We start from the raw sequence: 27,292 nt of genomic DNA on the forward strand, positions 1-27,292 counted from the left end.
GCAAACATCAAGTACAATAACGCGGTAAAACTCCACTACTCCATTAACTAGATACTTAAACTCCAATACAATTCAACGAGATCTCCGATCTGAACTCAGTGCTGAACAACTCCCCTATATATACCCACACTGTCTATAAATAGACCATTACAGCAGCATACATAATGAGTCTGGAACTTACTACAAATTTCTAGAATGTTCCATTACTTTCTATTGCCTCCTACAGTGTTCTATTACCTATTCAACCATTTTCTAAAAAATATAGAATATTCCACCCAGACACAGTACGGTTCTAGAACATTCTCAGTGACACGGAAGTGGTAAATAAGTCGTATGCGACAGTTACTACCTTTTTCATGTATAAATCCACTAGCCTCTCTAGTGTAACTTTACAAGGCGAGCACATCGCATTGTGGTAGGGATAAAAGGTATGTAGCTAATCTATGTTATCCACGTCTGTAAGTAACGATGACCACATATCTTTTGAGAGAACTGTGTTTGTATGTGTAAATTATAATACTGCTTTTGGTCGAAATGCCACTGAACAAATTAAAATAAAATTATCGGAAATAATAACCCGAAAAACTTAACAACTATAGCCATGTATCTGTAGAGTTGAGTTGCTATCGTTACGTTTATAAACACCCGCCCAGACTGAGAGAAATCCAGTTTTCTCCGATTAGATGACAGATACCCATGTCAACATTTTACGTTGTATAACTTATCGTTACATTTTCAAGTGGTAACGCGCCATCACGCAATATCACATACTTTCAGACATAGACTACCAAATTCTAATCGTGCTACGTTTAATAAACAGTCATATGATACAATAAGAACTAATAACCCCGAACTGTAAAGCTTCAGAAGGTACTTCGAAATTTAATTCATGTGTTTGCAATTCGGCAATTTCAACCTGAAAACATCCATTTAATAGTCAGTTGGTAGATTACCATTTAACTCCAGGTGCTTAAGAGCTGCAATTGGAAAAAAAATTACGGTTAGAACAACAATAACAAAACAATCAGGATATCGACATGCACACAAAGAGTGAAACGTGATAAATTATCGTCCAACTAGTAGTGCTACATTTTGTTAAATTTTAACCTTGAAAAGTAAAGGACCATCAACACAGATGCAGTTAATAATGGATGAAATGCGGTGGGCTTCGTCGCGCCAAATTGACAAAGGCTCCTTTGGTTGTTGTACAGACCAAAGCGTTCACAAAAGATACTGCCAAAGCTTAAATAGCGGTGGTCGTCGCGCAGCACGTGTTCGAATTTCATGTAAACAATGTATTTTACACGCGTTGTATCCGTCGCTATGAGTCCCCTATCGAATAGAACGGCTGCCGCCCTTTAAAGCAAAAGGGACGTCACCAGCGCAAGCGCGAGAATTGAGATCTAAGCGGCGACACGCCATAGCCTTCTGTCGCATGCGTGAATTTAAGTTTGTGTGCACCTAGCGGGCAAATCAAAACTCGCACGCATGCTTGTCACTGAGAGAGAGCATTGGGAACGGATGGACGCTGACTGTTTATGGAAATCTCGCACATGCGTGTCGCAGCGACCACCGCCTGTAAACATATACACAAGCAAATAATATTGCTGCATAATTACCTGCCACGGCACTCTGGAACGCTGCGTTGTAGTCCAGTGCAACTTCGGATTTTTCAATAATAGTTCTATCATCGGCGTAATAATCTTGGTTGTCAGGACCCCCTGTCAAGGCACCAGTCAAAATTATCGGATTCGCCTTCGGATTGTAGAGAGCGTTCGCTGAATTACACGTTCCGGTTTTTGGACAAGAGCTACGAATATACACAAAAATACAGATCGATATTCAAAACACAGATGATGACTGTAGATGCAGAATCTCTTTTATGATTACATGACGGTTATTTACACTCTGAATGTCAGCAAGATTGCGATTGGTGACAGAATTGTATGTGATGAGGTGATATGTGAATATTCGGAAGGCCACTTTTAGTAGTTATAGCACGACTTGATTCAAACTTGGAAGATCAAAATGGCTGTCATGAAGACGTACACCGACAATGAGTCACATAACATTGCACTGGGCATTGGTCTATTATAACATACCTGTCCCTGTGATGTATGTTTTGTGGTGGATTATTGCCGAACCCAACAACGTAGCTCCTCCCAGTATCCCCTAGAATGTAGTGTATCTGCTGCATGGCAAATTCTCGGAAGGGTCCTCGCTTGACGCCGAGATCGCCCAACTTCAAACCTATGAATGCGCTGCCAGCTAAAACAATATGTACATGGTCAGTCGATGCACTGCAGCGCGTCATATAACTAGGCCCTATAGCAACCAATCCTCACGTTAAGTAATGTTTGCCAGGAAATCCATAAATAGCGTCGAAATCGTGTTGTCGTTCGTCAATAAAAAAAATAAAATAAAAACAACGACGAACGTTTGCACACAAAAACACAGCTCGTTTTCAACTACTTTTTCACATCTATCTTCTGCGTGATGCTAACGTCGCAGCAGCACTAGACGGTGCGATTATGATTGAAAAGAATTACTACTACGTATGTACTCACCCGCTGCTCGCAGTGGACCCCAATCCAATGCATAAGCTAGACCCAGCGGGGTCCTCTCTATGTCAATCAGCCAATTGTTCATAAACTTGTTGGCATCTTTAGTATAACTGGAGGTTGATGTTTCTTCGTACAACAAAATCTGAATAAATGAAGAATATGGTTTTTATAGATCCATGATTCTGGCAGACACTCGTCCATGATATTTTCAACACCCATGAATCATTGACGGTCGCTTAAAGGGTAGTGGTCATCGCACTACGCATGCGCCAGATGTTGGTCTCACGTGGACTAGATTGTTGATAACAGTGAACACAATGCTATGCGTACACGTTGCGGAGATCAATTCGTACAAAAAAACAGACGACATCAAGGTTTATGTAAGTATATTACGGTCTGTTACTTGTAAATTATTTATTTAAATCATCATGATTAATACGCCCTTATTTGCACAAGTTACCGAGGTAAACAAAATCTCTACGGCGCCATCGCCACTCAAGTCTCACAAGTCGTAAAGTTCTTATCTGTATAAAATCGAATCTTTTGATTCATTCTCCGTACTATATTACGACAATGAGCGGACATTTTAAAATTTGCAGGGTGAAAAACGTTTTGTTTTGAATGTCTGTTTCGAGAAACCAATGCTTCGTGGTTTAGTGGAAGTTATGGTCAAGTCGGCCACCTCGCTTGACACTTCGGAGTCGAATACCTACATCGATTGATGAATATGTCAAGATATCACGCAATTCAAGAGAGTTCGCACCATTTTCTCAAAAATTTTAAGTTGTCTCTTGCATCCTCGCCAAAGATGTGACGACAAGTTCTCTGTTCGTCGTAACTCATATTAAAGCTAAAAGTGGTTCAGCATACGTGTTATATGAATCAGTATCGTGTTCGTTTCGAAAAGACTCCGGTTTCAACGTGTTTTATCTATAATACCAAAGGTACATTACTTGGGGTTTGCAAGTAGCGTGACATGATTCCGTTTCAATCTCGCTCTCGCATAAGCGTTCCCAACTCAGAATAATGCGAATGCGCATGCCCAAGGTAACTAAGTTACTGGGTGGTCCAGGTGGTCCAAATAGCTGCTCTCGATATGACGGATTACCGGAACTATATTTTCTGTACATTTTCAATGTATTACATTTGTTCACTATGGTAGAGGTAAGACGTTTTATTGTTTTCTTACAAACCTTGAACATTGATATAGGTCATGTCAGAAGGTCGTAGCCTCATCTACTAGGATCTTGTCGTGATGTGACCATACAGTACTATGCGCGTTGCAAACCCCAAGTAATGAACCTGATATTACCTATATAGCACTCTCAGCACAACTACATTGATTAACTACGACTTCGAAAATACAATTTCAAGAACGACAAAAGTAAATGCCCACATTATTTTTTTTATTTTTTTTTGACGTTTTAATCACCCGCCAATTGACAAATATGGGCATGTCATTTATTTCATTCATGTCAATTGGCACATTATGTCTTACATGATTCAAGCGCAAAAGTCGAGATATGCAAATTTACATCGAACGTATAGCAAATGTCTTTTTTTTCGGTAGCAAGCGGGAAAAACAGACGGGGGCAGCTAGGGTACCGTGTAGCATAATATTCCAATTAAACAATGTATTTACACACTTTGTAAACATCACTGACAATACACATAAATGGACAGAAGTAAACTTACCGCAACCCCAGGATTCTTATTTTTCCAACTGAAGCTGGTGTACCTGAGCTCACCAATTGAGTATTTTTTGTATTTACTCACAGCAGTTGTTAAATAGCTCTCTATCCTCGTTGCTTTATACAACCAAATCATCGCCCACACAAGCTCATCTTTGAATACTGGGTTTCTAGAAGGCAATGTAGTGGATGGCTGTATTAAAAAATAATTTTGCAAAACGTATAATTATCTACAAGAGGCATTAGGAAACATAATTTTCTTCTATGTAAATTATCACCCGTGTGCTCTATCATAATTTATATTTATCACGTTGTTTTGTAACACAGCTGCGCATGCGCTCTGAATTACTTGTTGGGTAAAATATGTTTATTATGTGTATTTCATATTCGTCCAAACAATCTTTTTTTTTTTGTCGAACGTATATACATATGTACATACTTGTATATTCCCGAGTCTTTGTTCGCCGATCCAAAATTAGCCATGGCGTATTCGTAGAGTGCTTTTGCTTTCTCTTTGCATTGAGCTGCATAGACTGTGTCCTCTGTCAATAAATACTTAGGTTAAATACGTATAATATGTATTGTATTAAAACATGCCAATTTGTAGAATTATGGGCAAAATTGTGTTCTTCTTAATATCGTTGTTTAAAAGGTGCATGTTGAGAATAAATGGGTTATGAATTGTCGTAAACTAAAAATGGAACTTTTATTCGCTCTTTGGAAAATAAAAGAAATATACTACGCATTGTGCAGTGGTACGCGCATGCGTATTAGAATTCAATTGTTCTAATGAACGAATATCTATCTGTGTGCTACAGCAGCGTTTTTAGTTCATAATAGATCGTATATATTCAGCATCATATTAGCTTCTAACAGCAGTATTAAATGTCACATATTTTCATCCATAATACAACTCTGAAGTGCGGGGGTCGTTAATAACTATTATATGTAGCGTGTGCTTGGAGTTTGTTTAAAAAGACAATGTATCTAATGCGCGTTATATTCGCCACACGCGAACACCACCGCATCCAACACAATCTTTAAATTAGCTGGTTGGTAATGGAGATTTAATTTAGAACATGTGATGTTTTGCACGCCTCGTATACAACGCATGCGACCCATATCAAACGCGTTAAAGGTAAAATACATGAGTATGCGTACGTATAGTTTAGCTATACTTTTTGAATTTATGACGTCATATTATGTTACACATATACAGAAAGCTGGGTATTTCCAAAAATGGTGTGTTTAAATTCATAACATTGTTTTGATTTTTGTCTTAAAAAACAGTAATTTGGGACGAAACAGCTTTTCATAGTTCATTTCATTTCATTTAATTTTAAAACGCATGTTTATTCTATTGTACATATGTGTATGGGTTGTCACACGTTGCATTGTCCAACACTGAGTTACAACTATCAATGGCAATTAGCTAGCTTGAAGGTTTGCAAACAATAACATATATAAAGTAATTTTATTACGATCACGCTATTGTTACACTATTGTGTTCCTACCTGTCAGTGTTCAAGTTGGCATGTTGCCAAAATGACTCTGAGTAGTTAAATCTGTATTCCGAAATATACAATATGGCTCATTATTGCTTTCAGTCATTTCACAGATTTATTTAAATAATGTTTTAGAAAAAAAACATTGCTCTAAATTCACCTTAGCTACTTAGTCTAAACTGACACACGAATAAAATGATACACTACCTTCTTGAAAAATAATAGATGCGGCCGCTAAGGCAGCGGCAGTCTCTGCAGCTACGTCACATCCGGGGTGGTCACTATTCGCTTTTAAAGCTGGTCGGCTCATCTTCATATCCTGGGCTCGACACCATGCACTGTGGTCTGTTTCAACATCACCAACCTAAAAATGAACAGTTCTAAATTTAAAATTCTATTCCAATCTCTTCATTCTGTATTTATATTGTGTATGTGTATTAATATTCGTATGTCGTAAGTCAACTTTACATCAACCTAATTTAAAGGCCGGTGGTCGTCGCTCCGCGTCCTGTTCGATATGGGACTGATGGCGACGTTTGCAGCGCGTGTAAAATACATGGTTTGTTTACCTGACACTCGAGCACGAGCTGCGCGACGTCCGCCACCCTTTAAAACGCCACAAGCGTTGCAGAGCACGTCTTCAAATTTTACGAAAACAATTTTTCGCGCGTTGTATACGCTGCCTGGAACGCGATGAGACGACTCTGGCGCGAAAAACCTAGTGGGTGGAAATGCTCTGTGCGGAAAAACACATTGATGAACAATACAACACAGTTGTATTACGAGTATCGTCTTATCTTTATTTGTTAACGTCGATATCACATTTGAAACATTGACGCGTCACAATCGTCGCGTCACGTCCTGTTCGATATGGAACTCACACCGACGTATATAACGTGTGTAATAAACATTTGTTACGTACACGAAATTCGAGCATGCACTGCGCGACGACTAGGCACCGAAAGTAGCGGTATTTTATGCTTTAAATAACAGGTACTGAAAATGGTTTTCCTTTTTGAGACCTCACCCAAATATAGCCGAGCACGTATAACACGTGCAGCCAATAGTAAAATGCATGCAGGCAGTGTTATAAAACACGTATGCTACCCGGAGTTCTAGATGACTTACCTGGTAATACAGTACATCCTTTTCCGGGTAGATTTTCAGAAAGTAGTCCGTGCCCCATCGGATCATATCTTTGACATTCTCAGTTTGGCCACAGGCTTCGTATGCATCCGGATATTCCAGTAAACCCCATGCTACCACGGTCACCGTGTACGCCATAGGTAGACCGGCTTTAATATGGTCCCCCGCTGATAAATTAGGATTTGACACAAATATTTTATTTCAAGTCGTCATGTAATCTAATAATTTATCTACAAAAACACTCGGTTATTGCAATGTGTATTTGGATGTGCCTTATTGTCGGCACGCACCACCCCCCCCGCCCTGCAAACATAATAATAATAATAATAATACACTGTATTATACCGTAACGTCATAAATTACAGTGTGTCGCTGTCTTCGTGCATACTTTAAGGTATCCTCGCAATAAACTCATAGTCACACGAACATCATAAAACGGTTAGAGAAGGAATCTCCTATACATGTTACATTCTACATTAAAAGTTATGAAAAACCGGAAGTTCCATCAATCTCATATTCCATTTACTTAGTCATACGTTAAGTAATACCCCTAAAATGACATAAACGTTTCTGTCCCAGTGCTGTGTTTGTTTCCACAAATGTATTCAGCCCACCCGAGTTTTGAAATGGAACACCCCTAACAATAAATTGCCAGCTGATGTCCAACGTGGAGACCAATCCGATCTGATATCCATCGTAGATTCACACATGCGCGTTTATTGTAATTACTCACTCGTGGTGCTGACAACGCCGCGGATAATTTGCTGATGTCGACAAATAGTCAGAATGTTTGGCCGATTAGCTCCACGGAGACGACCCTTGCATAGGCTAACAATAGCCGCTGTGTGGTAATCGGCGTATTGGTCGTGTTGGAAGTACATGTATGAAGATGCCTGTGGTCGGAACGAATACACGACTTGACCAAACTTGAATTGTCTACACTGTGATATTTATGTCGACATATAACGATGGTCAATGTTTATTTATTTATTTATTTATTTTGTTTCTTTGTTTTTGTATTCGAAAAAAGATACAATCAAAATATATGTATAAATTCTATTATAATGAAATATTATAAGTATATACACGGCGAGGATCTTTACATATATTTTATTTTGAAAGTACTAGAAGTTCCTATTCGTCAGACAAACATAACCTACAATGTAACTGCCCTGCAAGAACCAACAAGGGGTCTCAACATTTGATCAGTGTCGAGGGATTGAAACTCTCACATTTGCAAAGTGAACTGACACGCAACGGTAAATTACAAACAGACATACCGTCATAATATCCTCCAGTAAGATCCTCCCCATTTTCTCCTTGATCATTCAACGCAGAGTCTTTCTTCCAGTCCAGTTTACTTTTCGTTTCATCTGTCATTACGCCAGAACGCTGGGCTTCATAAAACAGCAGGGAATCCCGCAGTACCTCGCAATAGTCGTAGGATTCACCCGACACTTTTGTTTAGAACAAAATAAAGAGGTGAAAAGCATTCTATGTTATAACTGTATGTTACGATGATATAAACCCCAAAGCACTGTGATGGATACTGGTGAATGTATACTGCACTGATCTTAGCCCTGCCGCAAAAACAACCATACTAAAATTCTTCACGAAAGCTGTTTACGTCATTTCGAATCAAATATATAAGTAATAGCTTTGCATTCAGAGTACGTTATGGGCAGCGTTCTGTACCACCATATTTGAAATCTCGTGAAAGGAGTTAACGTGTTTTCAAATTAAATATAAGCAATATTTTATCAAGTTTGTTTGGTTCAAAAATATACATAAATGTATTTGGAGAAAATATGCCACTACATTTACTTTTTAATGAATACACGTTGGAATCACATTCACTTCTTCAAACGCCAGTGAAGTTTGAAAAATTGCTTTGTATTTGAGAAACACGGGATGTATTCGATTCAACTGTCTGTGGCTTTATCGTGACTAGGCATATGACCGCAATGTGTCTCGTGAACCTTTTATTGACGATTGAACTCAAAATGGTGCTCTTTTTGGTGATGAACATATAAAATGCATAATTAAATCCAGTCTGTTGACTCTGTTTTCCATTTTGAATTGTGGGATTGATAACATTTTATAGGTTGATGAGAATTATGGTGAGGTTGATGAGAATAATGTTGGATTTGTATTGATATCCCGATTAATAAAGAAATGTGTTACTATGAATAATTAAATACGCAAGTTAATAAAGTAATATTCCTGGACATATTAGCCAACACTGAGTCTACTCGTTGCCACAGGTTCTATTCCCATGTTCTATGCCGCCGTCGCCATTGATCTTTCCGACCTACAATCGGATACTGGCCACACAAATTCAGTCATGACCTTGAAGCCAAAATTCGATAAAAAAGTGGTATCCGAAACGTCGCGATAGACAGTCCGCGCGTTCAGATTATTATAAAATCGTTACCTTTTGAGGCCAGGAGGTACCCGGCGATTATCACAGTCAGTTTGAACATTTCAACCAATTATACCTAAAATATTAAATTAGAAATATTTCAAGTTATTAGTAATGTAAACAGACGTGATCCGGCACGTCCAACTGTCATCGTCGTCTGTTATCTTCGTATGTTATCAAATTAGTCGAATCCATTATCCAGACTGTGACTTTTGATAATGCAGATAGGTAATCGATACTCCTAGCGTAACTATCGTATAACGTCAATACATTTCGTCACGATGTTTTGTACCTTACATTTTGCCTGCCATGTAATGGATTCATTAACTCGGCGAGGATTACGACATTAACATTGACATGGTAACCCAGCTGGTACCAGCAATAATCTAGTTACACGAATGCCAATCGGATTAGCTCAATTAGATTCTATCCCGGGTCACTGGTCAGGATCCCGGAAGTCATAGCTTTTTGACCGATTACCGGTAGTTATTATTCATGAGAATTGATCGAGTGCATGTCATATGATGATATAGTGATCATGTTGTAAAAGAGACGCACCAATATGTACGACTTGTGAAACACTGCGCGTTTATGCTTGGTTAAAGCGGGAGGGTCTTCACCTGCGCACGCGCGGGAATTAAGTCCGAAGCGACGATAACAACACACGCTAAAAACGCAAAGGCTCATGAGTAGACGCTTGTTTGTAAATAATGACACGCTATGGCAATCTGGCACATGCATGCGCAGGTGACGACTCCCCCGCTTTAATGTACATACTTAACTCTTACCTTTACAATGCAATCGTTTAGCGTAGGTTTGTGTATTGGAGGTTGGCTTTTAGAAACTCTGAAGGTATTTTTTTAATAAATCTCGCAGTAAACATAGCGTAACTAATACAACTTTGCAACGTTGATCTAGATGTTAAATAACGAATGCAAAAATCAAAATGGATACAATATAATATTGCGCTCGCTGCCTGTCACGATCTTTTCTATGCTTAGCAAAATTTAGAAACACAAAATACACATTTTGCGTGAAGAACAACAGTTCTGAACTAATTCAACAATATAGCTTAATTCAATTTTGCGCTGAATACAATGGCTAAAATTTAAGTGAACAATTCTGACCAAAAATATACTTTTTAACAGTGGACGTGAAGATGAAAAAAATGAAAACGTTACTTTCAGATCAATGACATGTCTGCGGTCATTTGTGTGGAATGTCAATATTTCTTTTATTATGTACAAAAATATCTTTCTCGAAAAGATAACAAATACACATTTCTGTTTTTCCAGTAGGCCTTATAGTTTCCCTAACCGATACAATTGGTAATTTTGGGATGACAATATTCCGGAGTACGACGATATAATACATCCTTGAACTGAATAAGTTTATGCTCAGTAAAAAAGAACGAGAAGAGATACTATGTCAGAGTTATCCATTCTCCTCGTATAGTAGAATCCGGGTAGGATACTCCCATTTACAAGTTTTGTGTTATTATGTTTGCAAATGTGGTCATAATTTTGAAAAAAGAACTGAAAATGCACTCATTTTACAGTGATGCAAAACAAGTATTAAAAAACAGAAAAAAAAAGCGTTAGCGTTGTGGAAAAACTGTACTCAATTTGCCCTTCCTGATAAGAACTACTCTGATAGAAAATATAAGTACATCAAACTATTATAGAAATTGCGATAGATTCACAACATTGTTGCAACAACCACAAAATAAGCATTTAACTCGCCTTCCAGTGCTAGCTGAATATCGACTGTAGACCGAAATTTAATAACTATGAACACATAGTTACGCGAGTTAGTGTTGTTTTATGCCGTCTTCCAAACCGAGTGGCAGAACAATCAACAGCGTCAGGAAAAACAAAGCCCGATTATGAGTGATTCTAAGTAGTTTTTTTTTCTTAAATTTTCAATAATATAGCTTACTCTTCGGCGCGCGAACATTTAAATATTTCATTTTGAAAGGAATATTTTTAAAACACACATCAGAACAGCATTCCGTCGCATTTTGTTTTCCTTTTTTTCCGTGTAACTATTCACTGCTCGTTTTTACGATTCACCAGCGGAAATCATTAGGGCTCATACCACTAATTGAAACTCCATTGACAAAAATATTAACATATGACGAGATTGCTATATGAAAATGATAAACAAAGTTGAAAACATGGCTCGAAAATGGGAAATCAACATACCAGTAATCAACCATATGAAAAAAAACTAACATGTTGGCCAGCTCAAACTCTTGCAAATCTCAGGTAAACAAGACACATCTACTGTATTTGGATTGCACCTAGACGGATAAATCACTGGAAAAACACCAAGATTAGAACATCCAAATACACACAGAATAAACCTGCAGGTACACAGCCGCTAAGTAGTAAACAAAAGACCACATGTCATTCTCACCTTTGACCCAGGTGATCACGCCATCCAGCAGGGAGCACCTGAGAAAAAAAAATATTTAAAAACATTCATTGGTTCTTGCAAAGCATTTAAATTGATCATTAGTCATTGGCCATTGGTTAATTAGTGGCTGGAGACCATTAGACTATTGCATTTAACTTTTTAAAGTTTTGAATAATGTTCTGATTCTTGATAGAAAATAAAAATAACTCTCTAACAAGTTAATAATGACTCTGATAATGCAAATGATGCTGTTGTTGTAAAACTAAATATTATATATTCACTCCATCTAAATCAAAGTGTACCTTGCCGTATCTGTTATCAGATGAGCAAGAACGGTACGCACACTGTCGAACATAATCTTATTTGCTCTGCTGAATTATTAAATTCGATTTAAAATATATCTCTAAAACTAGCGAATATATAGTATTGCGTGAATTAAAGCGGGGAGTCGTCACCTACGCATGCGTCAGATGGCCATAGCGTGGCATTGTTTACAAACAAGCGTCTACCCATGGGCCTTTGCGTTTTAGCGTGTGTTGTTATCGTCCCTTGGGACTCAATTCCCGCGCGTGCGCAGGTGACGACCCTCCCGCTTTAAGTATATGTTGGTCTTTATTAATAACTTGATTTGCAAACATTAGCTTGTATGTTGTATAGCCTAATTCCTTGAGCGTCATAATTTACCCGCCAACAATTTGGTGCAACATTTTACACGTTTTTAGGTAACTATATTTCTTCAATTTCCTTGTTAATTTTGAACCAAATAGACATAATTCAACATTTTCTACATGCTTTGGTCAAGTTTTGGTAAACAAAATGAAAAGGGTTTAATTGTGTGAATGGTAGCAAAGGTTAACATTGGCGTACATAGGGTTAAGAAAGTCAGCTGTTAGTTCGAATGAGTTGCGTGGAAAGTCGACAAAATGTTGTTGCAAAGTCGCGAAAAGTTTGAAAGTTTGGTGGAAAGACGTTTGTTTGCAAAGTAGGAATGGATGAAAAGTTGGCAAATTTAGCTAGAACGGTTGTTGTAAAATGGTTGGTTATTATAGAGTATTAAAACACTGGGTGTAAAATTTACAAGTTTGATTGTAAAGTTGCAAAATTTAGTTAGAAAGTCGTTATAATTTGGGTTGAAAACTGCATTTCTTTATTCTTAAAATATTTATGATTTTTTCTTGTCAAAATCAGTTATTTTCCTGTTATTTTTCAAAAATGGAAAACATTTTCTATTGTCGTAAACGTAATTATTCAACGTTGTGGTGCGTTGTTGCAAACATGCCAAAGTTAGAGGAAAAGATATAAATTACCTAGAAAGTCATGAATTTTAGTTTGCGAAATCAGACAATTTCATCAGCTGCAAAAGCGAGTAGAAAAAAGTAGAGGGAAAGTCAAAAAATCTCCGTACGAAGTTGAAATTTTGTAAACTTAGCTTGAAAATAGAGCTGAAAATATTTGATTTGCAAAGTTAGATGGAAACTCAAAAATATCGACTTGAAAGTCAAAAACGTGGGGTGGAAAGTCAAAAACATTGGTTTGAAAAATTTAGCTGGAAAGTCGAAAAATTGCAAAAGTTGCAAATTGTCAGTTTTGCAAAGTTGATGACTGGCATTTTGGGAAGCTTTGAAGCTGCGTGCATTCGATTTGCATGACTATGATTGGTTTGACGTCATTACTGAAATTGGGGTACGAAATACACAAAACAGAACTGTTTTTCTTAAATTTCATTCAGTTTTACCAAATGACAAAAAATAAATCACACAAAAATAGCAGAACCTGTTTATCAGACTATATGTGTCCGCCGCCAGCTAGGAATTGTTTTAGAGGTTTGTACTCAATGTCCGCCATTTTGATTATGTGTTTTAGTGTAGTCGAACGCGTCCTTGATATATGGCATGCACAGACATGGTTCATTCATAGTTTGTGTTGAGGAACATCACAGAACAAGTAAACAAAATTATTCACGAAGTATTTTACACTCTATCTGTATGTTCCATTGCCTTGTGTAATGTGCCGTTCAATTTAATGGAAGTGAATAATGGCCACAAAGACGTGAGCGATTAAAAGTGTTATTATGAGCTGGTAATTATGTGTAGAATAATGTACGAGTGAACTTACGTTACGTCAACTTCACCTCGGTACTGGCCAATCACGTTTAGCTGATTGTCTAGGTATAAATGTGTACATGTGTTTCGGGCTTTGGGTTCATGGTTCACATACATTTACATGTTAAAGATGATGCTGGTGGACGACGTAATCAACTTATGAATATTTATGACTACATTTCCAACGTGCCAAAGTTTGAAAGCCGATTGACATCGGCAGATCAAATGACAAGATTTTGTCGTCTGAGCTTCGTGTTCGTCATGTCTGAAATTGCTGTTTCTATGTTAACTGTACCGATATTTGTACCAACATGTAATGGCTTCGTGCTAGTCTCAAAGGCAATACGTCATGGTAATTTCATAAAAATCAATCAATAATATATATTGAGTTATAAATGAGAAATCACTCCCAAAATTGGTGTTACCACGTTAACTGTGCTCGCATCTGTACCGTAATATAATCGATTGCCCACTGTATTCATGCCCACACTCCTTCTAATTACACGTGTGTATATCAATAACCTGACGTTACTATGGTAATCGTACCCGTATCTGCACCAAAATGGTTTCGTGCTCGTATCAAGAGAAACCCCTCCGACATATTTTATGAGAATCAATCTATAACGTTTTTAGTTATGCGTGGAAAGTCGATAAAATGTTTAGCTAGAACGACAACAGCTAAATGAAAGGTCAAAAACTTTGTGTAGAAAATTGACAAATTTGGTTGTCACACGTAAAGTTGCAAAAGTTAGTTGGAAAGTCGTATAAGTTGGGTTGCGAAGTTGCATTTTGTTATGGGTTATTCTTTAAATATTTATGTTTTTTCTTGTCAAAATCAGTTGTTTTCAGGGCATTTCTCGAGAAAAAAAACATGGAGATATTAATTTGAGATGACATCATTGTGCTCTAATCAAATTATGTCAACGAAAGTGTTTACGATTAGCTTAATGTTATGAACAGATATATATATTACTAACAAGCATGTTAGGAACATAAAAACATGCAAGGCGTTTCACGGCAATGTACCCTACCATTGTAATCAGACCTGTACCTCGCTGAACCACAGCAAACACCCCAAAATGACATATCTAAATTGAGTGTAATATACGCGCACCTACCATGACTATATTGAAATGGAACAGATAAGTGATTACAATGTGATTTAATAGTGTAATTTTAGTGGGCTGGGTTAGTCGACAGAAATTCATTATTCATTTTTGGTTTTAGTGTGTTGTTGAAGCTGTACTGTCTTCGTGCATACTTTGAGGTATCCTTGTAATAACCTCATATTATTATTACATAGCAGACATGCAAATTGGTTAATAATGTAACAATGTAACAAGGTTTAGAGTTGTTGGTGAAAGAGCAAAGTAATTTTTAATCGAACTACCATTTACATGGAATATACAACGTTAAACGAAACAAAAATTCTATGTTGCCCGTAACTAGAAGTTCAGTTTATTGTATTAATTAAAGTTCGAGTACTAAATGTGAACGTTCAACAAAAACAAAAATATAGGTTGCCCGTAACTCGAAGTTCTGTAAACTGTTAACTGTGGTTTCAAAAAACCGGGCGTGGTTTCTGAAATATGGGCGTATAGATTTTGTAACTCCATGTTTTCAGTCGTAACTCGATGTTTTCGTAACTCGAACTTTGTAACTCGATGTTTTCGTAACTCGAAGTTTGTAACTCGATGTTTTCGTAACTCGATGTCCGCAACTCAAACAATTCAGCACCTCACCATAAGCTACACCCATTTTAAACACATGTGAATATTGATTGACAATCGACTAATTGACATTTCAACCAATCAAATAGCGACGTTCATTTTATGAACGCGGAGCTGCAGTCACACGTGACAGAGGTTATGAGAGTAAGTACATCGTGCATGTCAACGACACAAAATCACTGCATCAAATACCAGATGCTAATTCTAAAATATGAATAGTATTGAATGTCTCAGATAAAATGTTAATGTACTGTACACATCATGATAAAATAACTGTTAAAAGTCCGTAATCGACGCCACGCTGACCATGTGGTTCTGTTAATACGTAAGCGGCAACTTGCCTTCCATCTCTAAATGTTTCAAACCTACAATGAAAAATAGATTAATTTAGTGCAAAGCCGGTCGAAAAGCCGGTGAAACACAGCTAAAGTCGAGAAGTAATTCTGAACAAACAAATTTATATATGTTACACATGTAGGGATAATTTTGTTACACTGTTCAGGGGAGTCTCAACAACCATTCCAAAGAACCGTTTTCTGAGAGTTTCCGGCCTTTGTTTTCACCATGATAGTTGTCAGGCAGTGAAAATGCCCGGACGACCGCCCCCACCCCACCCCCACCAGAAAATACGGGTATGACTCTGGATACATTCCTCTTTTTTATTCGAAAAAAAATGCCTGGAAAGACGTTTACAATTTCAGTAATCAAAACTAATAAATCCTCAAAAATAGCGTTGTCCAGACCATCCATGTACAAACGAACTACAATCACTGTATTTCATAGATGATACAGATTATTCAATTTCCTTTATTTTTACAGTGTGGTGTTATTTTGTGCAATTATTCACAAAACTCAAATGCAAACTTATATGGTCCCGAACTATATTGGCCTGTATTATTTATACCAATGCAAACAATGATCTGTACAAAAAAGTCAGCAACACGGTAGTCTGTTTGGCATGATCAATGTACATTCATTTTTAAAAAGCAATATAACATTAAGTGGTGTTGACACATCCACAAATGCCGGTGTTTATCGTACTTTTTATTTTATAGAACATATTTTTCTATTTCTAAATTTCGATTTTTTTTTCATTTTTTATGCATTTTACGTTCAATACTAAAATGCATCATTAACCCGAATTCTAGCCAAAATAAACTTGCCAGATTTTCTCTTCAAAATAAATTATCAAGACTTGTAGTCAATGTGACGTTCTGTTTATGTCGTTCAATAATTAAATGAAAAATCATAGAAATAAACATAAACAAGTGCAAAATCTTGCGTTGATTTTTTGAATGGTCATGAAATCTCCTGTGGTCAATTTGTTCACGTCCAATAAAAAGTGGATGATTGATAAGTATTATTATTCATTCAGAATATATGCAAATTTAGTCATCCTAACAACATTTGATCGCTATTTTATGCATATTCCGTTGATTTTCATAGTATAATAGACCATTTTTTCGTGCCAAATAAATCTAGTACATCTTTAAACTGAAGGGCGGCGGTCGTCGCGCCACGCATGCGCGAGTTATAGGGACTCACTGTTGCGCAGACCAACGAGTACAAACTGAGACTATATAATTTGTTGGTGATTAGAAGATATCGAAGGAGACCCATGTGATAATTAGTAAACGTCGTGCATTTTAAAGCAGATGCGGAAGTCCTAAGAGACGATAACAACGCATGCTAAATAACGCAAAGGCCAATGGGTAGACGCTTGTTTGTAAATAAAGAACACTATGGCCGCCTGCCCCTGCTTTAAGTAGTTACCTGCGACGGCACTCTGAAAGGCAGCGTTATAGTCCAATGCAACTTCGTTTTTGTGAATATCTGCTCTTTCATCGTCAAAGTAATCACGTATGTCTGGACCACCAACTAAAGCTCCGGTCAATGTTATTGGATTCGGGTTTGGGCTTCCGTAGTTGCTCCAGTTACACGATCCTTCCGCTGGACAAGAACTATGGACAATATTATGCATATTATTCTACTGTTAATTCATAAATTACCATTAGAGCGATTCGTGTTGATCAGAATAAACATCGTGTATAGTGCGCATGCGCATTTTGTGGCATGTGTCCATAGTGAATATTATCATTCTATGATAAAATGCCATAATTTTTCATGATTACATTTTTGAAAACTTAATATTAATATGTTAAATTTAAGTATTTTTATAACCAAAAAAATGTTCAGAATTCAGTCAACTGGGAAGTGAATAGGTTATACAGATTATACAATTGTTGAGGTAAAAACCTATCAAGGCGCTTTGAAAGCAGCCTTCTGATTGGATACTCATACAAACTATTTCTATTTGTTCACATTTTCCATACCACCGATTTGCTCCAAAAACTACCAATATTAAAGAATTTTACAGCATGTAGTTCAAATAAAAAAACACATACATGTTAAGTCTTAGTTTAATTGGTGAATTAGAAAGTTGGAATCTATTTGATTATTGTAGCACGACCATCTGCGAACTACGAACAAAATGGCGGACCTTATGACGTACTGTTCAAGTCTGCGACGCATACTCGTTACCTGTCTCTGTGGTGCGGCCTCGTAGGTGGATTATTGCCATATCCAACGACGTAACTTCTCCCGGTATCCCCCAGCATATAGTGGATCTGTTGCGTTGCAAATTGCCGGTAGGTCATAGTACGTGATATCCTATCAGCAATCAATAGACCAATGAAAGCCGTGCCGGCTGAAAAGAAACAAAGAATAAATGAATAAATCAGTTTCGTCATCTTTTAACCCGCTGTTTCTGATTGTTAATATTTGTTGTCAGTTATCGAGTTCCGATATTGTCTTCGTGTCATTTCTACGATATCAGTATACTGTAAAATGACTAATTTTCACTGGGTTTAAATTTCACTGATTTGCCATTTCAGGCATATTCAGTGGGTTTTAAATTCATGGTTTTATCATTTAGATAATGTGTTCTATGGTAAAATCTTACATATTCACTTGGTTTTAATTTAGCACATTTTCCAGTCAGCGAAATAAGCAAAATTGAAACCCAGTGAATAATTAATCCCTTTACAGTATTAAGCACGTGGTTTCCACGTTTGTAACATGTTTTTGGTAGTAAGAGTGCAAGCCTTTCTAGTCATCAAAAATACTGTGATAATTTAGTCGCTTCTGTTTTGTGCCAAACATGCCCAGTAACGCAATAACTGAGACACTCGAAATTCTTGACAGGTAGCTTCTTTTCCACTATAAACTTGATGATATTAGATTGTGTCGTGTTTTTTATCGTGTTTCATATATATGTAGCAAACGATTGTACACCATTGTATTCATATACATATAGTATCATAATGCGACTTCATGTGATGTCTAAAAGTTTTATTAAACAGTCAATTCAAGTTTTTAGAAAAAAAAACAATGGTCGTACATTAGATATTGCCTGTATTTATAACATCTACGGTAATTTACAAAGTTCTAAAAGGCAATCAATATTGAAGTAACACTGGATGCATCCGCCGGTTTTCCGTTTGGCCGTTTTTTCACGCAGAATGCTGTTTGTACTCAATTGCAGAGTATGTCCATTGGATCCAAAATTAATAAAGAACAATACAAGCAACTTGGAAAGAAATATTATTGAACCATTTAAGGTGTGACACACCTGAATGCACGGGAATATACATTACCGGACGCTCTGAGTGGTCCCCAGTCCATGGCATATGCTAGTCCTTTCGGTGTTCTTCGCATACTGTTCACCCACTTGTTCATGAATTTTTTAACGTGTTTTTTGACACGTGCGGATAACCGGTCATTGACCATACCGGACAGCAACACCTATATAAATAACGGTACGTTATTCAATAATAAAGGCATGTTTTTTTAGCTGCGACAACTCAATTTATCGAAGGAACTTTTAAATTAATCTAACTTTGTAAAACTTCTTAAGAGATTTTCTTCCCAACTACGTCATTGTGACGTCATGGGATCACTTTGTCGCAAGAGGGCGTGACGTATAGGACACATACCCCGACCCCGGCGTTCTTGCTCTTCCAACCGAATATCTTATACGTTTGCCAACCAATATGGTGTTTTCTGTAACTCACGATGGCGGTCTCTTTATATAAATCCTTCTTAGTTGCCCTATATAGCCATACCATTGCCCAGACCATCTCATCCATGTACACTGGGTTTCTGGAAAGGAGATGATGTATTAGACCATTTTCTATTCATTCCGAGAATCACGCGTTATATATGAATAACGAGTCGCCAACATTACTAGTATTTATTTGTCTTGTTCCTTGGACCTTGTCCAAAAATGTAAGAATGATGAAAAACAGTTACGTACTTATAGATCCCGGAATCTGAATTTGCTGATCCAAGATGCCCCGTAGCGTAGATGTATAACTCCTCTGCCTTTTCACGACACTTGTGAGCATATTCTGCATCATCTGTACATTGATAGTGATAGTAATAATAAAAACTAGAAAGCACTCCAAGAGCGCAAACCTTCGCCATATATGAAAATTACATATCCTCACTATACATGCACCATACTCGCATAATCAGCTTCTATTTTTTTGAAAATAAAAACTAAATTGAGTATTGAATAAGTTTGTTCACTCAAAGAACTCGAAGCAAGCCCTGAATGACAATGATGAAAAAGGCAAATAAGGCAAATGGATCCAGATTTCTTCTAAAATATAATTGCTAACTGCATATTTTTCTCTTCGACTTTTTAAGTAATTTTTCAACGTGTAGTTATAGAAAAAAATGTTTCCATGGTAACGAGATCCAAATCTTAATCAAGGTTTACCGATTGGTACACCTTCTGAAAATGTCAAGATGAGAATCCATATATAACTTGTTGTGTTATAAATATTTGATCATTCTCGAGATTGCCTGTATGATTGGCAATCAGTTCTAGATACCCTGCAAAATATAATCGATTGGTGTTTGTTCCGAAGATAAAACCCCTCCTTAAAATATTGAGAATCAGTGACTAATTTTTGGGGTAATGAATGAAAAATCATTCCCTAAATTGGTGTTTTCATGGCAATGGAATCTTTGCATTAAAGACCTCTGGTAGTAATATTTTCGAATTATGTGACAAAAATTTCCGAAATTGCCGTTTCTATGGTAACCGTTACTATGGTACTAGCATTATTTTGCCCTCTTGGAAAATTTACGAGAAACCATTAATAACATTTGTTTAAAGTTATCATGCTAACAGACAAACTAACCAACGCTACTAAGTGAAAATTCCAAAAAGATTTTGGTCGGTGAAGGTATACGTATCATAATCAATGTTTTACTCACTCCCTCACCACGTGACCACGAACATGAAATCACGCAAACAGGGTAATAAAGTATTATTATTGTGACTAAGTTAATAGACTCGCTATACGGTATGGCCGCCAAAATCTTGTTAAACAGATGGCGAGGGTGTCACGAGACTTGTTTGCTCATCAACCAATGTCACATTGTCTCCCAACTTCGCGTCCGCCGTCACGGTTCCCATGATTTATGTTACCATGGAATTTATAACATTAAATGCTATGATCACACTTTAAAGCGGAGGAGTCTTCACCTGCACATGCGCCAAATGGCCATAGCGTGTCACTGTTTACAAACAAGCGTCTACCCATGAGCCTTTGCGTTTAGCGTGTGTTGTTATCGTCGCTTGAGACTCAATTCCCGGCGCGCATTTATTTTAAAATCATTTCAAAGGATTGGCAATCTCGCTCACCCCCCCCCCCCCCCTAATCACCATACTTATCATACAAATTACGGAACATATGCAAATTGCGGATGACAGCGGCCATTTACGTCGAAGGTATATTGGGGGGGGGGGGCAAGGGTTATTTTCGTTCAACGTAATTGCAATATTTTTTTGTTCGTACTACGTAAATTGAAAAAATAAATTCCGTAATTCTGTAATCACAAGCTAGACGTACAACGTAATCGATCAAATATTTTTTTCGTACACTGTAAAAATGTGTCATTTTTCTCGGTACGTACAAGGATTTACATCCAAATAAAAAAATCGTAAAGAATAATCCAGGGAAATTACATTATAGAAACTGTAAAATGACTAGATGACAAAATTCACTACAAAATTGAATGTCAAGACGTAAAAGGCCCTCTAACCGAATGAAGAGCATTACGAGGGTAATATGCGCTTGCATCCCTACACACGGCGCAGCAATGGTGGATAATTTGAGCCGGAGAGCTCTTCGGACCATTCAATGTTCCTTTTTTTAACACTGTAAACTGTAAAAACGTCTTTTTTTTCCTTGTAAATTGTAAAACGCCCTTTTTATTTCCCGTAAAACCGTACCAGCTACCCCCTTGCCTCCCCTCTATATTGCATAGATCAGTGGGACATGAAACGCGATAGTTCGTAACAGAAGTAACCTACTTCGTCACTAGAGGGCTACTATATTTTTAAATATCGAGCTCTCACCGACGTCGAAGACGATTGATATAGCGGCCAGGGCAGCGGCAGTCTCTGCAGCTACGTCACATCCGGGGTGCGCACTATCTGCTTTCAAAGCTGGTCGTTCCATGGTCATATCCTGCGCCCTGACCCACGACTTATGATCAAGTCCAACGTCGCCAACCTGTAGAATGCGAAGAATATGCAAAACAAGTATCACACGTGAATCCATAATACACACAAGCATCTATCAGAAGAGCCTATGGTTAGTTTTTTTAAAGATAATTTCATTTAAATAACAGTTCGTCCTTATCTGAGAAAAAGAGCACATCATTTGTATGTACGTTTTTACCATGTAAACTTCGGCGTGGCCCGGAAGGATTTATTTAAGGAATAACCATCTCAGAGGCAACCTTAAAACACCAAAAATCATGTTCAAATGTGATACAAGATCTGAAACGCGGTACTTGCAACCATGGTTAAATGAAACGGGCCCCAGAACTAGTATACATCGATTATGGATATATACCAAGTGGTGGCGCCAATTCTCACCCGCTGTGAGGTGTATTCGTGTAGTTTCGTGTAAAGCCCCTTTCACAATTGGTGCCAAACAGACTACAACGGCTTGCGACTCGAAATTTTTCCCGTTGTACGACTCGTTGTAGCCGTTGTACCACTTATTGTACGATCCAGATGCGACAAAATGGTCGCATCTCGGTCGGGGAAAAAAACCGTGCTGCTCCAATATTTTGAGCGACTGACGCGATGAAAAATGATTGCACGACAGGCAGTATGAGTGTTGTGCGACTTTGCACGGACTCGTAAGACCCCGAACGAGTGTTGCGCGAGTATTTTCATGTCGTACGATGATGCGTCCTGTCGTACGAGTCCGTTGTACCACCCTAAGACTATTGGAAGACCTGTCTTGCCCCCTTTGCAACGTTGTTTGATTTTTGTTCACCCCCAATATAAGCTCGAGAACTCCTGAGCTTTCATCCCAAATGTCTGGACCATCCATACTGTAAACATGGCTGCTGCTCGACCAATAGCTCCTGGGAGGCTCTTGCATTTGCTAAGTCTGAGAAGGCAAATCCAAAACGTTCAAGACAGACTTGTCATATTGATGGCCTTACGATTGTATATATTGCTTGCGACTCAAAGACAACACTTCTACAACAGGACGAAAAAAATATTTTCGAAAAAAAAAATTATCGCACGAGTGAGGCGCCAATTGTGAAAGGGGCTTTAGCGGTAACGTTGTATATGTAAAATCGCCTCAATCGACATGATTTCAACAACAAAAAATGTTCAATAAAAAGTTCGGGTTCACAAGCCAGATCTTTTTTTGTTTGCCCTAGTTTGTGTAATTCTAAAAAAAAAAATTCTCATGCTTCTCTTCTTAAGCCAAAATACCCAAGTATTGCATTTTCTACATCTGTGGCGCGAAATGTTAATTTTGCAGATTTCCAATTCGCATTTTTAGTATTGTTTTTTGTACTATAAGGTTATTACGAAGATACCTCAAAGTATGCACGAAGACAGTACAGCGGCAGTATCGACCGACGCGCAGCGGAGGTCGATGCGACAGCGTACTGTCTGAGTGCATACTTTGAGGTATCTTCGTAATAACCTTATTATTATACATCTTTTCCCTTCAAGGATACATCATGGAAATGCCGAAATCCCAAAAGTTTAGAACAGAATCAGCGAACTTCTTTGTATGGAGTCCGGTCAAATCCTGGTGGCAGCCATGTTTGTTTTTATTATTAGAGGACGCTTACGCGCGTAATCATTCCATATTTGGAATTCGCATTTCCAAATATGGTAGTATGAAAATACCCCGTAAAATACCGCAAAATTACGGCACGCTGTAACTTATAGTGTTACAGTGACAGATGTATAATAATACATATTATTGTATACATTTGACTATGATATGAACTGTTCTTGTAGCTCACACCTGAGTATTCGTTCGATGAAATTCTCTAATACGCATGCGCATGTTTTGGTACGAACATTATCAATCAATGTACATGCGTATTATTGATTTCGGTTATTTCCTCAAATAAATACTGCCATGTGTCCTGCAAACATGTTTAGTTTGATGATAAATCATTGTCCAATTTGGTCTACAGTACGGCGTACCGGACAACAATATTAAAAAAATACATGTTTTCGTCCGTATTGCATCTTCAAAACTTAAGTGTGTTATTCACGTTTGGGCCTACTTTTAACGTCTATTTAACCACATCTTGCATTATTAAAAACACTAGACCATTCAGAACATAATCACCGTGTTTTACGACAATGCGATCGTTCAAAGCAAGCATTAAAACTGATGAAAAACAGTTACGTACTTGACTACGGAACCTACCTGGTAATAGAAGACATCAGTTTCTGGGTAGGTTTTTATCAAATAGTCTGCCCCCCATCTCAACATATCTTTGACGTTTTTGGATTGGTTACATGCATCATAGGCATCCGGATACTCAAGAAGACCCCACGCGACGACTGTCATCGAAAACGCCGTAGGTAACCCCGCTTTGATATGGTCGCCGGCTGAAAATAAAGTTAATGGCAAATAAGACGTTCATACTTCGTCCAAAGGACCGTGATAAGAGTATACGAATCACATAGTTTGTGTTTGGCGACTGGCGATCGACTGTTTTATGTCTGTTTTAAATTTCTAACATATCAGCTCCGTAACAAACTTGTATTTTGATATTAAATTGGTGTATTTTATCAGCACTGCTTGTAAATGCACATCAGTTTCGTTTAATGTCTCATACGGGGTATGTCTTCTGATATATTCTGACGGCATTGTGTTTCGATCATGGCCGCCGATATCTCGTTGATAGTGAGAGAGGCACTTGTTTCTACCTCTTAATTAGTGTTCCATTTTCCGCTCTCGCCTGCACAATGGAATACTATTTGAGCGGCACAACAAATCTCGTGTCTTTCTCGCTCTCAACGAGATTTAGACGGCCATTCGCGTCTAAGGTATATTACAGCGGCCCATTAAGGTAGAAGCATACACATAAATTAAAATACCCAGAATTTATTCATTTTGCAATAAACTGTACTCCAAGGCAATGTAAGGATATCGACTTAAAAAAAGTTGGAGGTCACCAGTCTTATTTTCGCGAAACTGATGGTTGTATTTTAGTGGAAAATCGCCATTTTGGCACTCTTATAACGCTTTTACCATAGGTTCCTATGGCATAGATATTATGCAATAGCTCAAAATCTAGCCTGGTGACATAGGCTGCAAAAATTATATATTGTTAATGATGGAGTACTTTTTGTTGTTCCGAATTATTTTAAAAATCTGGGGTTTAAAAAGTGTCAACAAATGCAATTTTTCTTTAACATTGTGTGTAATTGTTCTAAAAATAGCAGAGATGCAGTTTACCAATAAGTTAATTAGGAAAAGAAGATGACCTCCCTTGTCCACAAAACTATATATTTTTGGAAAGCTTATTGTATGAATTTTAAAATTTTGTTAATATTTTTTTTATGGACACTGTAGTTTGAAATATGCACAAAAATGTGCTTTTTTGGTCAAAAATGATTTTAAAAAATAGCTTCTAAACCATGCTTATGTTTCCTGTCAAAATTGGTTTATGGGTACATCTGTTTACTATAAAGAAAGTGCCGTCTTGAAAATTGTCTACCAGTTGTCAATTTTGCAGGGCAGCAGCCCAAATTTCACTACTTCAAGTTTATAATAAATTAACACCCAGGCTAGTTGTCTGATTGTTGTAACACTGTTCAACCAAAAACAATGCCCCGATGGCGTTTTTAAGATAAACACATTGTCAATCATTTGTGAAAATTTCAAATCAAAAGGTCAAAGCGTCTAGGAGCATTTTTTTTAAAGTTCTGGGATGTGCGCTAAAAAGAAGCTGAAATAATTGCTAATTTGCACTACAATTCACTCAGTAAGAAGTTTCCTAATGCTCGTAATTAAAATGGCTGTAACGTTTCCAAATTTAAATGTATCATGGTTTTGTTAAAAGTTAAATATAGTGCATAATATGGAGATCCCGACATTTCTTTTTTTCACCATGTTTCTTTTTTATTATTCATGTACAGCCTTGCTAAATCTTGCTAAGCATTCAAAAGAGAGAATGTTTGTACCTGTTATCTATATATTAAAATCGTCTTTTGAGTATGTTCCACTATTCACAATTCTACAAAATTTTAACAGTCTATAGCCAAGACTGTTTGGATAATAAAAAACAAAGAAAAAAAAAGTTCACTCCCAAGTGCCCACGAACCTGCATCTCTACCTTAAATTATCTTGGAGTGAAACTTTATAGTCATTTACGCCAAACTAGTTTCCATTCCCCTAACAAACATTGGTACGGGATATGCACTCCACATTCGCCTATATCCAAGCTCTTAGAAAATATATAAGTTGTTATAGTAGCATGCTTTTTAGAGAATATCTGAATCACAGATCAAATTTCTGTTATTTTTTTCTCATGTTGCTAGCTTAACAGATATTGTTGAATTAAAAAAAATGCTATACCGTCATAATATCCTCCAGTAAGATCCTCTCCATTTTCTCCTTGGTCATTAAGTGCAGAGTCTTTCTTCCAGTGCAGTTTACTTTTCGTTTCATCTGTCATTACTCCAGAACGCTGGGCTTCGTAAAAAAGTAGTGAATCCCGCAGTACCTCACAATAATCATACGACATACTTGCCACTTGTCAATGAGTTAAAATACATTATAAATTACAAATAGATCTCATGAAAGAATGAAACACAAATTGAAGGTCAAACAAAACAAAACAAAAACATTTCTGACTATTGTACTTAAATTTAAAGCAATAGAAAAGACTTTCGTAATCATCAATAATTCATAATCTTGTGTACCAGACACGTGACATTTGATTTGATTTAGTATCCGATAGACCAGAATGTCGAAAAGTTCGAAAAGACTAAATTGTGCAGGTCGTATCTAATCTTCAGCCAGCCAGGATGACGAGTCGTCGTTACTCAATAAATGAAAGTGGTCGGGCGGCGAAACTTGTGAAAATTATCGTAAATTACCGGCAGTGACCAGAAAACATCCCACGACGACCAGACATAGTTTTAACATCGCTACCAATTATATCTCTAACAAAGAAAACAAAAATATACGCCTGAATACGAAAGTCAAGTCCAAACACAAAGGATGCCGATACTAGCTGTTTTTTTTTTAATAAAGACTACGGGTCTGTTATTTGCTCTAAAACAAGTTGTATGTAATAATATGATAGCAACAGTTAAAACGGCTGTCCCGGCTTTAAATTCACAAAAC

The 27,292-nt window shown here is 37.3% G+C and overlaps 2 protein-coding genes across 2 annotated transcripts; both read right to left on the minus strand.

The window, feature by feature from the left end:
• Positions 1 to 796: 796 nt before the first annotated feature.
• LOC146733928 (uncharacterized) lies at positions 797 to 2,314 on the minus strand. The gene is made up of 3 exons (XM_085508420.1): positions 2,103 to 2,314; positions 1,620 to 1,810; positions 797 to 977 (listed from the first exon to the last, which is right to left on the minus strand). The coding sequence occupies exons 1-3, from the start codon at positions 2,312 to 2,314 to the stop codon at positions 931 to 933; spliced, it is 450 nt and encodes a 149-aa protein (XP_085364546.1). The 3' UTR covers positions 797 to 930.
• Positions 2,315 to 18,115: 15,801 nt separating this feature from the next.
• Positions 18,116 to 27,092, minus strand: LOC102809254 (uncharacterized). Its single transcript, XM_085508422.1, has 8 exons — positions 27,043 to 27,092; positions 26,519 to 26,695; positions 24,359 to 24,543; positions 22,012 to 22,168; positions 19,894 to 19,996; positions 19,574 to 19,739; positions 19,235 to 19,382; positions 18,116 to 18,285 (listed from the first exon to the last, which is right to left on the minus strand). Exons 1-8 carry the CDS (start codon positions 27,089 to 27,091, stop codon positions 18,116 to 18,118), a joined length of 1,155 nt encoding a protein of 384 aa, XP_085364548.1. The 5' UTR covers position 27,092.
• Between the last annotated feature and the right edge of the window lie 200 nt (positions 27,093 to 27,292).

The sequence above is a fragment of the Saccoglossus kowalevskii genome, chromosome 15 (genome assembly GCF_978046115.1).
Source record: "Saccoglossus kowalevskii chromosome 15, keSacKowa6.1, whole genome shotgun sequence".
NCBI lineage: Eukaryota > Metazoa > Hemichordata > Enteropneusta > Harrimaniidae > Saccoglossus > Saccoglossus kowalevskii.

Coding starts and splice junctions, on each gene's coding strand:
- LOC146733928 (XM_085508420.1), bottom strand. CDS start 2,314: ATGACGCGCTGCAGTGCATCGACTGACCATGTACATATTGTTTTAGCT. Junction 1,811..2,102: donor AACATACATCACAGGGACAG/GTATGTTATAAT, acceptor GTATATTCGTAG/CTCTTGTCCAAAAACCGGAA. Junction 978..1,619: donor GTTCCAGAGTGCCGTGGCAG/GTAATTATGCAG, acceptor TTCCAATTGCAG/CTCTTAAGCACCTGGAGTTA.
- LOC102809254 (XM_085508422.1), bottom strand. CDS start 27,091: ATGTTAAAACTATGTCTGGTCGTCGTGGGATGTTTTCTGGTCACTGCC. Junction 19,383..19,573: donor GCAAGAACGCCGGGGTCGGG/GTATGTGTCCTA, acceptor TTATTTATATAG/GTGTTGCTGTCCGGTATGGT. Junction 18,286..19,234: donor GGGACCACTCAGAGCGTCCG/GTAATGTATATT, acceptor GTTTCTTTTCAG/CCGGCACGGCTTTCATTGGT.